Here is a 14,849-nt window from a genome sequence, read left to right as displayed (position 1 = left end):
TATTCCTGCTGTATTGGATTCGACCGTGACTTTTACTATTCCAATCTCTAGTCATCATGCCAACTCACCTTCTGCTTCAGACGTACTTGATTCAAATAGCTCTTCATCACTCTGGCAAGCAACTGCTACCACTGTTGTCAATGATTACCTTTCTTCGTCACAAAGAGCTAAGTTATGTACTCTCATTGACTCATACAATGACGTTTTTGCACAAACCATTGATGACCTTGGCCGTTTCACTGTTGCTACTCATCGCATTGATACCGGTGACCATTTCCCAGTTATTATGCCACCATACCGGCTGCCGCCAGCTAGCAGAGAAGAGGTCCACAAACAAATCCGGTGCCTTATGCGCAACGGTATTGTTCAGGAATCCTGTTCTCCATGGGCCAGTCCAGTTGTTCTTGCCGATAAATCTGATGCAATGAACCGTTTTTGTGTCGACTACCGACAAGTCAATGCCTGCACAAAGAGGACTGGTATCCTCTCTCTTGCATTGATGATAGTCTCAATATCCTATTGGGAAAGAACTACTTCACAAGTCCCGATCTCATGTCCGGCTACTGGCAAATTCCTGTCACTCCGGAGGATGTTGAGAGACCACATTTAGTACTCCTGTTGGGTTGTTTGAGTTCACCACGATGCCATTCGGTCTCTGTAATGCACCTAGTTTTTTCAACGAGCAATGGATTCGGTACTTTCCGGTCTCAAATGGCAAACTTGTATTGTTTACCTAGATGACGTTCTCATATTTTTGGATGACTTTGACTCACACCTTCTCGCTCTAGAAGCAGTTTTCCAACATCTCCATAACCATAAACTCAAGCTGAAACCTAGCAAATGCAATTTTGCCCAGCAAGAACTTTGTTACCTTGGATATCTGATCAACCCTGATGGTATCGGCCTCGATTCCGCTAAAGTAACAGCTGTCACCTCACTCAAAGTGCCTTAAACCAAGTCTCAGCTCAAGTCGTCCTGGGTTTGACATCCCACTATCGCCGTTTGTTCCATCCTATGCCGCTGTTGCCAAACCACTGACACGATTACTCTGAGACAACACTCCGTTCTAGTGGACCATCAACAAGAAGCTTTGATACTCTGAAACAACGTCTCACGTCCGTGCCACTTTTTGTTCATCCTGACTGGAGTAAGCCCTTTCTGTTACAAACGGATGCTTCTGATCTTGCTATTGCGGCTATCCTGGCTCAATTCGACGACCACAACAAGGAACATTTCATATCTTATGTTAGTCGCCAGCTGTCCACTGCTGATTGCCGATATGATACCCGCCAGAAAGAGATTTGGCCGTCTTGTACGGATTGAGTGTTTTCGGAAGTATCTTCTCAGTGTTCACTTCCCGTTGGAGACAGATCACACTACACCGATCTTCAATGGCTAATGCCTGCTAATCATCAAGCGTCATTTAGATCGCTGGGTTCTGAGACTCCAAGAATTCAATTCATTATTCGTCACAAGCCGGGCAAAGCACATGCGAACGCTGACACTCTGTCTCGCCTACCGACAAACTACACATTGGTGACTCAGCCATCTGATATCGATGTCCCTGTCCTCGCTGTTGGTCAAGACACTGTTGCTCTCCCTACTCTTGATGAAATCTGGCAATAACAGGAGACCGACCAGCTCGTACACGATGTCCTTGACTTTCTGAAACACCCTCAAAATAGGGATGCTTCTCCCGAAGTCAAGCAGATTCTTCGCAATAGCGACACTATTTCTATTGACTCCAGTACCGGTTTACTTATGCATACTGCTGCTGTCAACAGACGTCGCTGTCACGTACCTATACTACCACCAGCCATCCGTCTACTAGCTATGAAAGCTTTGCACGGTCTTCTGATCGCCGGTCACCTTGGATACAAGAAAACCTATGATCATATTCGTTCGCTCTTGTCTTGTCAGCCACGGAAGCCTCCTCCGCGTCATCACTCAAGTTATCTACAACTCTTTAGTGCTTCTCGTCCCTTTGGGTCTGTTGGTGTTGACATCTTCGGCTCCCTTTCATGCACGACTCACGGCAGCTGTTATGTGGTCGTAATGGTTGACAGGTTTTCTCGATGGACCCAGTTCACTGCAGTTCCGGACATCACTACGTCTACTGTAACTGATGCTTTCATCAACTTCATCGTCCTTTGCCGCCATGGTTGCCCCAACCACGTGATCTCTGACCGTGGTTCTCAATTCACTTCCAATTTGTTTGACGCATAACAACTCGTCTTGGTATCAACAAGCTCTTTACCAGTGCCTATCACCCACAGACCAATGGCCAAGTCAAACGAATGAATCAATATCTTGCTGTAGCTCTGACTGCGTATGTCAGTGAGCATCAAGACGATTGGAATCACTATCTAGAGGCTCTCGCATTTGCATACCGCAATAGTTTCATTGAGGCCGTTCCACTTGATGCATGGCTGTGATCCTCATCTACCAACTGATGTTTCGTCCGGTACCCCTCACAATCTTGAAGTCGATGTACACCAGTACGGTTTGTCGCTCACTCAGCACATCAAAGACACTTATACCACCGCTTGTCTTGCCCAAGACAAATTGGATGTTTCTCATAAGCGTTGTTATGATGCCACTCACCGTACCTTCATTTTGACGAAGGTAGCTTGGTCCTTCTCCATCTGCCTTCCCGTTAACAAGGTTGTTTGCCTAAGTTCTCACCGCCTTACAGGGGGCTCTGCCGTGTCCTTTGCCGGCTGTCTAACGTCTTGTACGAAATATCTCATTTGGAAACCGGTTCTGTCACCACTGCTCATGTACAACGCCTTCAGCCGTACCTACCCCTTGCACCTCTAGTGGATGCTTCTAGTCAACCAATTCTTTTGCACGATGATTCTTACAGTGACATGGAGTCCATTTTTTGACCAACCTTCCTGCTCATTCAACTGCAGCCACTGTCTCATCTGCTTGACCCATTTGCAGTATTGCTGGCATTCTTGCAGTTTGCTGATTTCTGACTTGTTTGTCTTGTCTCTTTGTTTGCTTCTTTTTTGTCGTTTTGTTTTGTTTGCATGCACTGTTTTGGTTTTGCTCACATAAGGACATGTGCCCTAAGAGAGGGACGTAGAGTGTTACTAAGAATAGCTTAGATGGTGACGTGCTTCTGGTATCATAGTGTATATAAGGGAGCACCTGCAGCATAAAGTTTCTTCCGTTTGTTCTACGATCCTGTGTTACCCGCATCTCACTACAGTATCTGCTATAATGATTTAACATCCTACTACATGAGAAATTGTGAACTCATTTAGTTAGGTTATCTCAGAATGGTAAGGTATGGTCAGAAGAGTGTTTAGCTACAGTAGGATTATAACCTATTCTGACGGTGTGAGACCTAGTTTATTGTGATATTGGAAAATGGACAGAGTTTTATAATGGACTTCTGAGTGTAGAAAGTTGTGCTGCATGTTTACTTTAAGCTTTTCTTGGAGCCTTTATGTCTCTCTCCAGGCTCAAAGAGTTGCTGCTTACAGATGAGTTCTTGCCATAAAAATGGCTGGCTAAATTACAGTGTATTAAGGAGAGCTCGGAGATAGCACTCTTGAGAAAATGTGATCTAAGATGAATTCGTGCAGAGTAGTAATATAACCCTAGTTTGCACATGACTTTTGCAGAGTTAGAAACTGATCAAGTATGTTCTTCATGTTCAAAAACAAACTGCTCAAGTAAATTTTGTTTGTGTGTTAGTGGCATGTCTGACATTGATGTACAAAATTTGATGTTTCCTTGTTCACCATGCTTTGCTGAGGTATTTATCAGTGACTGATGTTTTCTCACGTTACAATTGTACATACCCTTGTTATCAGGATGAGACATCATTGGATAGGCTGTTAGAATGCCAACTGGAACTAGCTGCTGCAGCTGTTCATAATCAAGACTTTGAGAAAGCTGTGAAACTCTATGATGAAATGGAAACTCCTGAGGCTGCCTGGAATAAAGCACAGGTTAATAGCACTTTTGTGTTGTGAGCAATGCAATCTTAATGTTTGGTCTCTTTATTGTTAGATATTGAAGTTCTTGGCTAAAAATGGCACAGGGTCCACAATTAAATGTGAGACTATAGGAAAGCCATCTGGACACTTGAAGAAGGCTGAGCAATCTCTGAGAATTTGTCAGTCCAGGTTAATGAAAGACAAACACATGGTAAGGCTGCACTGTGATGCAAACTAAAATGTAAATGGAATTATGGCAGTCGGTTTATGTATGCATGCATGCAAAGACAACACGCAAGGTGGTGTTAATGTAGACTTCTACTTGCTAGATAATGGAGTTGAACAGTGACTTTTCATGTCGTGTTTCTGCTGCTTATTCTTGTTGTAAACTAGAAATTTAATTCTAGGCAGGCCTTTGAGACAATCACTACTCACTTTGTAATACAAGCATAGTTTCATAAGCAATGTGTCGTAAAGAATTCAGTTGTTTAGTTTGCTTGCCATTTCTATTTCGTGTTGATAAACTATTGGCATTCTGGTGTTTAAAGAGCTTTTTCATGAAAGTGGAAGAAGAACTGGAAAACGTGAAGACTCAACTTCAAGATTGTGCAGGTGTAATTCAGTTTGTTTGTCAAATTGTTATGGAAGTGATGTTATTGTTATTTGACTTGTGCATATAAAGACATCGAAGATGTGGCTGTTGAAGAAGCTGGAATTGATTCTGCCAATGTTTGTTATGTTGACTTTATGATCATTACTTGGCGTTAGCTGATAAATGTTCATCATGTAGGAAGAAGCTATTTCTCCCCATACAGCTCACTTTGCTGAACTTTCAAACCAGCTGGTTGAGATTACATCAGAATTACAAAAGAAAGACAGTCTGCTGTCACAACTTACAGCAGACATTCAGGCTCTGAAGGTACAAAAAAGTCATAGCTTATTAAGCTGATGAATATCTGATGTTTATTCTTGTAAACACAGGATGAAATGAAGACAATGAAGGCTGCAGCGTGTATGGTGCAACAACCTAATCTACACCTGGTAACTAACAGACCACCCCCTTCTGCCTTTATGACTAGAATGCTACCTCCTGCTATGCTACAAACGGCATCACTGGAGATACCTCCACATGCTCAACAAAATCTGTCAGCCACACTTAAGCAGGCACCAGCAGCAGTAAGTACTGGCAGTTTTCTATTTCGATTTGGCCAGTCAACTTCAACTGTTGCTGGCATCAATGAATCATCATTTTTTGAACGACAACAGTCATTACCCATTTCTCTTTCAATGAATCAGCCAAGCAGCAATCAACCATTCCTGAGTCAGAGTCCTCCTTTACAAAAAGTCCAAACAGGGATTGGGGTACCACAAATGGGATTGGACTCAGGTCCTTCTCACCCTTCAGTCTCTAGGCCCGTCCTTCAGGGGTTATTTTCAACAACTGCACATTTGACATCAACACCTTTAACTGCACAAAAACTGCAGGAAGAACCATCTGTATCAAATATAGCTTCCCCTTTAATGCCAACACCTGTAGAGAAGTTGTTTGCCTCAAATATGTTAAAAGACAGCCACACCTCAGTTGATCATGACCGGAAGGTTGTTGAAAGATCAGTGACAATACCATGGAGCAGTACAATAGGTGGGATGGGAAGTTCAGAGGGCAGGACAGGAGAGACGTCACAGATCAAAACAGATGTTTCTAAGACTGAGCAAATCAACAGTGAGGTACCATCCAATAATTTGCTTTCTGATCATTCAGATGAATTGTTTGGCCATGGCTTTTCAAGAAGTACATCAACATGTACTTCCTCTGTTGTATCATTCACTAGCGGCTTTGATTTTGGTTTTGAAAGAACTAACTTTATGGTTCAACAAGATGGATCTTCAATGTTGGAGAAGAACGATGGTACAGCAGATGACGACAGAAATGATGGTACTCAGTTCCAGTACGGAAATGTAGATGACAACAATGGTCCTGAATTCAAACCAGTCGTTTCATTACCTGATTTAGTAGAACTAAAGACAGGTGAAGAAGATGAAGAAGAATTGTTCGTACATCGGGCCAAGCTTTTTCGATATGACAAAGAAGTTGCTCAGTGGAAGGATAGGGGCATTGGCAACATTAAGATTCTGAGGAATAAAACAACAAACACATATCGTGTGGTTATGAGACGAGAATGGGTGTTAAAAGTGTGTGCCAATCATTATATCACTAGAGACATGGATCTGAAAGCTCGCTGTGATTCAGATTGTTCTTGGGTGTGGTCCACTTTAGCCGATGTGGCTGATGGAAAACCTAAACAAGAGCAGCTGACTGTCAAATTCAAATATCCTGCAGTGGCAAAGCAGTTCAAAGATGTATTTGACTCTTGTAAGGAACAATTGGCATCAACGAATGTGGGAGACAGGTGCAAGAGCAATGTAACACAAATGCCAAATGGTACAGCAAAACAGACCATTGTGGAAACATCAGTTGCTGATGAAGGAAGGGATTGTGTTCCATTGAGTGAGAAATTTCTGAATGCTCATGAGTCTTGGAACTGTAGTCACTGTCTTGTTGTTAACAAACCTAATGTGGCAAAATGTGCTGCATGTGGCACACCAAGTCCACACACATCCTGTGATTCCCTGATGCCAAAATATAGTTCATCTCAAACGAGAAGTTTTCAATTTCAGCAGGCATTACTGAAACCACCTGAAATTGCTGAAACCGGAAATGTTAGCATGGGCAGCTTTACTGAGTTTACTGATGACAGTATTTCCTTGTTACCAAGCAGTCAAACTAGAACTGGTAGCAATGTGGGAAGTGTACCACCTTCAAGGAGTAGACCAATCATTAGTCAGAGAACTAGCAACGGCAACAGTCCAAATGTAGTAGCTGAAACAAGCATCATCTCAAATAGTGATATCACTATGATAGAAGGTGAACTCACAATGGTTTCAGATAAAGAAGTTATAGTAAAATCTCCTATGCCACAGTCAGTGGCTGTTTTAGGTTCCTCACTTCAAGATAATCTGGAGGTTTCTGGTAATTGTCAGATTAATGGTGAAAACGGCTTTGTTGAAAACTCACAAGATGACAATGTAGACAAACATGTAGACAAACACGAGTCACCTGTGTGTATAGATGAAAGTGACTTTGAATCAAATACATCTGAGGCAGTGCAGTCAGAGGCTGATGAAATTATTTTTTTGTTTGAGCGTCATCCAACAGCAGAGCAACTAGAAAAAGCAAACAAGTTTCAGTTGCCTTCTTCATTTTACCTCTACGAAGACAGAGTAACTCCACCATGGTGTAGAAATGAGGAAATTGACAGTGATCAAGATTTTATAGAAGTACAATTTCCTTCTACCAACAATGAGAAGACCAACAATGAGAAGACCAACGATAGCGTTCGTCAGTCTGGAATAGAAGACTCACAAATAGATGGACTAGGCAACAACCTCAATTTAGTTGGACCTGAAACTGCTACCGCACAAACCTTTTTACAGTTGGCCTCATCTTCCACTTCTGGTTTTTCGTTTCTCGAGCCTCTGTCAGATGAGACATTCACATTTCAAGGAACTGGTCGTCGACTGTTTGCTTTGAAAGAGACTGCAGACGATTATCCTCATGATCCGGAAGAAGAAGCTGATGTTGACTTTGCTCCTGTTGTGGAACTTCGGGGACCCATTTCACTAAAAACAGGTGAAGAAGGTATGTCTCAAGTATTCAGTAATAGAGCAAAACTTTATCGATTTGATAAAAATACTACTCAATGGAAGGAGCGTGGTGTTGGCGACATTAAACTTCTCAAAGACCAAAACAAAAGGCGACTAAGACTAGTCATGCGTCGTGAACAGGTTCTGAAAGTTTGTGCCAATCACTACATCACAGAAGACATGGAGCTTGCTCCACACCCTAGCTCTGATCGCTCTTGGATCTGGTTTACACCTGCCGACTTTAGTGAACAAATAGCTTGTGCTGAGAAGTTAGCAGTGCGATTCAGATCCACAGAGATTGCTGAGCAGTTCAAGATGGCATTTGACAGGTACAAGAGTCAGAGATTCAATGATGAGGGTGCAGGTACTGACTTCGATAACAGTGACCGTGATAACAGTGACGCTGATAATACCAATGGAGCTCTAGTTAACAATACAATGAGTGCAAGACCTATAGGTCACAACGATAATGGTGACACAATCTGTGACCAAGATGTTATGTTTGTATGGGAGAGAAAACCAACAGCAGATCAAAGAGCAAGAGCTTTACAGTTTCTGTTGCCACCAACTTTCTATTTGTATGAAGACCAACCATCTCCAGAAGATAATAGTGATGATGGTTTACATGATGGTTCCACAATGATGAAAGGGGAAGGTGATTATGCTGCCTCTAATGGCAAGTCAAAGGAAAGGAACAGTGAAATCTCGAAAACCCAGTCTCCACAAAACATACAGTCTAGTGATTATAAAGAAGGTAAAAATGATGAAAAGGCATGTGTTGCTGAGTCTAAACTATTAGGATCAAGAGGCCATGCATTTCTGTCTTTTGCTGATTTAGCTGCTATGAGTAACAGCAGTGTGAATGCTGATTTTCCAGTCCATGCAAGTTCCTCTCCAATTTTCAGTGGTGGTGGTTCATTAGTGTTTGGGGACACCACGCTGGCTGGCAACGAAAACGATGTAGTAAACAACGAAGACATTTATTTCAAACCTATTTGTTCTCTTCCAGAATCAGTGGATATAAAAACTGGGGAAGAGGAAGAGATCGTAGTTTTCTGCGAACGCTCAAAATTGTTTCGTCTTGATCGACAGAGTGGCTCATGGAAGGAACGAGGCATTGGTGATATGAAACTTCTTTGGAATTCTGAGACATGCAGGGGAAGGGTTGTGATGCGTCGTGAACAAGTGTTGAAAGTTTGCACCAATCATTACATCATTCCAGAAATGGAGCTCAAGGCAAATGCTGGTTCAGATTGCTCTTGGGTGTGGGTGGCTCCATGTGGCTACTCTGAGGAAATGCCTACAACAGAACAACTGGCAGTGCGTTTCAAGACTCCAGAACAAGCGAAGCTGTTTAAAGAAAAGTTTGATCAGCTGAAGCAGGGACAGTTGAGTTTGGATATGGATGTAAGGAAAGGAAGGCAATTTATTGGTTCTCTCTCTGAAACAGACCATTCAACTTCTGGAGTCATCTCGAAGACGTGTGATCCTGAGGATTCCGCTGCTTTAGAAGACATGATCGGTGATCCTGCAAAGGTGCACACAGAATCACCTGACAGGATCAGCTTCAGAGAAGGGACTGATCAAGAGTTTGACCAAAATGGCAACTCCGAATAAGTGCATTGCTGTTGGGACAGACATCATGTGTAGACACTCTGATTGCATAGCCATACAAGCTGGTGGTTGGGGTATGGTGTTATGTAGTTATTAAACGTGATGCTTGGCAAGTCATATTAGACTGTATTAGTACTTACAATACTTGAAGCGTACAAACTAATGAGCTGGGTTGGAAGCATCAACAAGTGGTTAATTAAATGAAGTGTCCAGCCTGCTTCCACGTGCATGAACACTCCCTACAGACTAAATGGGTCACTGCAGTGCAAAATCAACTTTCCTTTCGCTCAAATTATAGATCTATTGTCTCTGAACTCTGACTGGACGGTGTTGGCACAGACCTCAGTGAACGTGTAGTGGTACAATTTTATACCTTACTAAGGTCTAGGAATGACTTCTGTACACTGATTGTGCAGATCTAGGTAGTAACAGTCATGGATGTTTATTTAAGCTTCTGCCTGTCTAGATGTCTGGATGGATGGATGTCTGTAACGTGCCGATCCACATTACATATAATTCGATTGCCTTTTACATATTATTGACATTGACATTGTGTTTTGTAGGCTTATTGTGATGTAAAGGTTTACTGTTCAAGAATTGGCACGGTTTCGTCTTTCACATTATTTGCCATTCTTTAAACAATAATCAACCGAAATGAAGATGTAACAGCTAGCCTCGGACCAGACCCTCTTACACTGTCGTGCCCAGTACCTGTACAACACAACTGAACAACACAACTGAACACCATTTTGGCTGTGTTATGGAATTTGTGGTCACATAACAGCAGTCGCTTTGTGCCATTTGAGGCAGGTTTTAGCACACTTGGAAGCAAAATGGCATCTAAATTTGATACTTTCAGTTTCTCCCCACTCAGAGTGACATACAGAGAACAGCAGGGGCAGGAAACTAAAGACTCGGGTCCAGTCAAAGTGGGGGCAAAAACAAAGATTCAGTTACTAGTTTAATACATGGAAATAATTACTTGTGCTGCAGCATACAAGTAAGCACATGTACTGCAACTCAAAATCTACTCATCAAGATCTGGGCCTTTGTCAACAGATGACACATACACACCATCCAAAAACTTTCGAATATCTTTGTTCTTGACGGTTGTTGACTGCTGTATAAGAGCAGCTGACTGGGTCACCAATTCCAAGTCATTTCCTTGCAGTAGAATCTCATCCTTGGTTCCTGATGAAGAGCATGTGACACCTTTGCGCATGCTTACTCTCCTTACGTATTTCTCTCCCAAGAAATTCCTGATTTCCACCTCTTTGCCTTCTACAATATTGACGTTGATGGGAAAGTGAGCGTAGACGCTTCTCATTTTCACAACGTAGCCGCGTGTCACTCCAGTAATAAGATTCTGTATGTGAGAGCACACTGTGCGTACGCATGCTAGCTGACGCCGATCGGCAAACCAAACATCTACGCGGAGCTTCTTTTTCCCAATAGGTGTTAATTCAGCGTTCAAGTGCTTGAAGCTTTTGGTTAGTGTCCCTCTGGGACCTGTTACAGTAACAACACGACTCTTGGCCTTTACCGTAACTGAAAAACAAAGCTGTGGATTAGAAATACAACATTCTACTGCTGGAAACGAAGCATCGCAATTGCTGTGCGTACCCTTAGGCGGTATAGACACCGTCTTGCTCGCAACAATTGTCTTCATCGCGGTTCTCTGCTTTACACAAGATGACACTCCTAGTACCAAGCTACAAGTTTAGAATCTATTTCAGTCGACCAAAGTAATCTCCGTATGATACTTACAAAGATTGATGAGAGAGAGACCGATAGCACGTTCAGCTCTGCTCGAGGTCTACCGCACATGCGTAGAATGGCTTGCCGTGGGCCTCGGAGTTTCAGACCTAAGTGGGCGCTAGCTCTACCTCTATGGAACGGCAGAAATGAAAAATATACGATAAGCAATTGCAAATTAAGAAAAAATTGCATATATTTTGGCTAACAAAATCGCACAAATGTTCAGACAACGAACATAGTACAGATACAATTGCATTTAATCTGTATCATTTCGAATAAATTTGCCTAAAATTTTGTTTGAATATGAATTAACTTAATTAATCGAATATTGCAACGCATGGCCTGCCATAGTGGCCGGTCACTATTAAGTGTCCGGGGGATGGCAAATTTGCTGGGGTCCTAATTTTGAAATTCAGTGATTTGCAAGAGTCACTAAGTATTTGGGTCACCTTCTGCCGGGAAGTCATAATTTTTCAGGGATGTTTATGACATTAGCTGTATACGTATATACAAACTATAAAATTTTTGCAAGAACAGTATATTTCTAAGCGCTTTGCACAATATATATATATATATATATATATATATATATAGCATTTCTGAAAACGGCAATTGCTGCTTTAGTAGTTTTGTCAGCGGGCTGAATAGAAAGGACGAACTTTAGAAATCATACCTGTAGCAGTAGCGAATACATACGGGTTAGTATGTTGTTGCAAGGCGCATGCTCTGTTGTGTTGTGTTAAATAAACCACGTGTAGTAAACTGCATCCGTGTCTCTCTCAAATAGTACATAGTGACAGGAGTGGGATTCGATATCCATGGCTACTAATTCTTCATTTCCGATGCCAAAACCATTCGATTTCTCCCACCCGCGAGAATGGGTGCGGTGGAGCAAAGGTTTGATCGATATCGCGAAGTGACTGGACTGAGCGACAAGAGCGAAGAAGCTCAAGTGTCCACGTTAGTTTACGCAATGGGAGAACAAGCTGAAGACATATTGACATCCCTAGCACTGACGGAAGATGAGGCAGAGTTATCAGACGGTGAAAGAGAAATTCGGGTCTCACTTTATCAAGAAATGTAATACCACTTACCATTGGTTTGACCATTGGTTTGACCCAAGAGTTTGGAAGAGGGTTTGCGCATCGGCTTGGGGATTGTTGTAGTACCGAACAACTCCTGGCCCGCAGAGTATGAGCTTGGCCATTGTCGAAAGGTATAGACCGTTGGCGTCGCAGCCCACAACCTTTTGACAGAGGCGTGCGTTGTCGTATTGGTGTGATCAAATGCGCGTGACTCCAGCTTCGTGATACCTTGTGAAGACGAGACTTGGCCCACCTACGACTGCACCTTTCAGCATGTCGTAGGCCTCCTTTTTGGGAGCCACGAGGTTGAGTTCTTTGTGGTGTTGGTGAGTGCCTCGAAGTAGGAACTGGAACGATACACCGGGAAGTGAGACTGCGTCTTTGAGAATTTCGACTCCATACCCATGACAGAAGTTTATCATCTTAGTGGAAGTTTATCATCTTAGTGAATGCTTCTAAGAATGGATCGACATCGAGGTCGTTGGAGCACCGCAATAAGTCGGCAAAGGTGGTCATGCCTCGCTCTCGGAATGTGGGTTTGCATGATTACAACTCTTTGAGGAAGAGTGGGTATTGACCTTTTAGCTTGGAATACCAAGCGGGGTAGTCAGGTAGACCAAGGTGTTGTAGTTTGTCAGGATTGTCGAACCACTCGTAGGGAAACCAGCTCTTCATTTGTCGTAGCTGGTGCCTGGTCCCAGATAGTTCATGACATCTAGGAATCGGAGGTGGGGTGGTAGTAGGAACATGGTCTGGTTGGCCTTCTTGGCTACCTTAATCTTCTTGGCAGTGTCGGTGATCTTGTTCACAAAGTGCTTCTTGATGAGGTTCAAGTCGTACTTACACGAATTGAATCCTAGCACGAGCACTTGGTCGCACCACTCTTGGATCCGGCTATTTTGCTTCGTGGGGAGAAACGCGAAATCATCCGGAAGATATCGTTGACGAATGACTTCTCGTCTGTGATCTCGTCGTCTGCGCAGCTCGTCAACAAAGTCTTCAACGAATTGCTTGGGATCAGCGTTGCATAATTATGTGGAGGAGTTTAGTGTGTCACCAAGAGAGACTGAGATGGGGTGTGCTCGGTCTCGGAGGTGAGGGAAGTTGTGGGAGAGCGGGCCTTTCTCTTGTCGAGATATCATTCGAAGTCGTACACAATCGTGTGTGGATAGGCTTCGTTTTTGATTTCTGGACTGGGGGCTTGCCTATATGAGTCGCACTCCCACATGACCGCGAGATCGAATCCGGCGTCTCGGATAGTTTGATCTCGCTCGAGGGTTGCTTCGTAAAGGTTGTTTGCGTTGGGTTCATGCTTTGGCCACCCGTGCCAGTGACAGCCGTGAAATTGAAATACAGTTCGACCGGCCATACCGTCGACGGGATTGCCCTTGATCCAACGCTCACCACCGTGTCCGCCTTTGGCGTGGTGGATGTGAACGCCACGCTGCTGGCTTCCTATTCTAGCCAGAGGATGACGACGTTGCTCGTGTTGTTGCTTATGTCAAATGCCTTCTCGTAAGCCGACTGGGGTGCTTCTACCGTGTCACCCGGACACTTAACTTGGGTGACGCCTTGTGTACACCGATCGGCATGTCGTTGAAGGCTATATGCTTGGGTAAAGGATTGGGAACGATGATCACAGAGGTAGAGGTTGGAGACCTGTCTGATATCTTTGATATAGAAGGCGTGCTCCTCGAACATACCAATGGTCATGACATTGGGATATTGGGCGGGTTGTCGACTCAAACTCCAGACAGGTCCATTTCTGGCGTCGACCCCCTTGACATATTGGGCGGTCTCGTATACACATATGCCCAGTTTGAGTCGTTTCTCGATTTCAGCGATCTTATCCAGGTTGGTCATGGGTATGTCCTGCACGTGGATATCGTAGAACGCCGTGGCTAACTCTCTAGCTTTGGTAGTACTACGATCTGCTCGTCTGCCTTGGTGCATGGCAAGACAACGGAATAGACATAGGTTGTCGCTAAATGTGTCCACAGCGATGAGTTCCCTCTTACGGCGTAGCCAGTTGGGTAGGGGTCCGGTGCCTACCAGAGCATCTCTGCCCAAGATGGCAGTCAGCTGGACTTCGATAAACCGTACGAACTCCCACTTGGTGCCGGGACGGTCTAGGTTGTCCGGGAGAGGCAGATTTCGTCTTGTTTGGTTATCCACACGGGCTTTGGGTATCCCAACCATTCTTGGGATGCCTGGTAGGTATGTACGGAAATCCTTCATTTTCTCGGTCTCGATATTTCTAAGCTTGTAGGTGTAGACATACCTGAGGTAGAATGACGTGTGCACGCGGTCTGCCAACGTTTCCATCATCCTGTCTGTGAGGCCGGGCACCTCCTACCTCACAACGGAATGTGAATATCAGCATCCTACGCCCTTTGATCGTCTTTTCCTGTTCGCTGTCCTGCTTCTCAAGTATGACGGCTCCTTCCTTCACGATGCTTGTAGCTAGGGGTTCACGAAACATCTCGAGTGTGGCTAGACGATACTGAGGATTTTAGAGCTATTTCACAATCTTTTTGGCTCGCAGGGAAGCGTCGGCTTCTTCGCGAATTTATTGTAGCTCGGCGCGATATTGCTCTGGGTTGTCCACGACACCACGCAGAGCTGGATAGCGCCCAGTTTAAGTGGCACGTTGTATTCGTAGCGCCGTCTCTGTGTCTTGGGCTTTAGAGATGAACTCTACAAGCTCTGCTTTTCGCAGGCGAGATTATCCCTT

The 14,849-nt window shown here is 43.8% G+C and overlaps 2 protein-coding genes across 2 annotated transcripts in view; one reads left to right on the top strand and one right to left on the bottom strand.

Moving 5' to 3' along the window:
• Positions 1 to 9,389, top strand: part of LOC134196277 (E3 SUMO-protein ligase RanBP2-like) — a 30,919-nt gene extending 21,530 nt beyond the window's left edge. The window contains exons 18-24 of the mRNA XM_062665370.1: positions 3,709 to 3,769; positions 3,828 to 3,965; positions 4,027 to 4,164; positions 4,502 to 4,565; positions 4,636 to 4,682; positions 4,744 to 4,872; positions 4,935 to 9,389. Coding sequence (XP_062521354.1) covers positions 3,709 to 3,769; positions 3,828 to 3,965; positions 4,027 to 4,164; positions 4,502 to 4,565; positions 4,636 to 4,682; positions 4,744 to 4,872; positions 4,935 to 9,275 — 4,918 coding nt within the window. The 3' untranslated portion in view covers positions 9,276 to 9,389. The remainder of the gene's footprint in view (positions 1 to 3,708; positions 3,770 to 3,827; positions 3,966 to 4,026; positions 4,165 to 4,501; positions 4,566 to 4,635; positions 4,683 to 4,743; positions 4,873 to 4,934) is intronic.
• A 717-nt stretch (positions 9,390 to 10,106) lies between these two features.
• On the bottom strand, positions 10,107 to 11,117 carry LOC134196253 (large ribosomal subunit protein uL6-like). The gene is made up of 3 exons (XM_062665342.1): positions 11,040 to 11,117; positions 10,896 to 10,973; positions 10,107 to 10,820 (listed from the first exon to the last, which is right to left on the bottom strand). The coding sequence occupies exons 2-3, from the start codon at positions 10,939 to 10,941 to the stop codon at positions 10,300 to 10,302; spliced, it is 567 nt and encodes a 188-aa protein (XP_062521326.1). The 5' UTR covers positions 10,942 to 10,973; positions 11,040 to 11,117; the 3' UTR covers positions 10,107 to 10,299.
• Positions 11,118 to 14,849: the final 3,732 nt, after the last annotated feature.

The sequence above is a fragment of the Corticium candelabrum genome, chromosome 21 (genome assembly GCF_963422355.1).
Source record: "Corticium candelabrum chromosome 21, ooCorCand1.1, whole genome shotgun sequence".
NCBI classification, from domain to species: Eukaryota; Metazoa; Porifera; class Homoscleromorpha; order Homosclerophorida; family Plakinidae; genus Corticium; species Corticium candelabrum.
The sequence above is the reverse complement of the archived record's forward strand: the minus strand, read 5'-3'. Positions and strand labels throughout refer to the sequence as shown.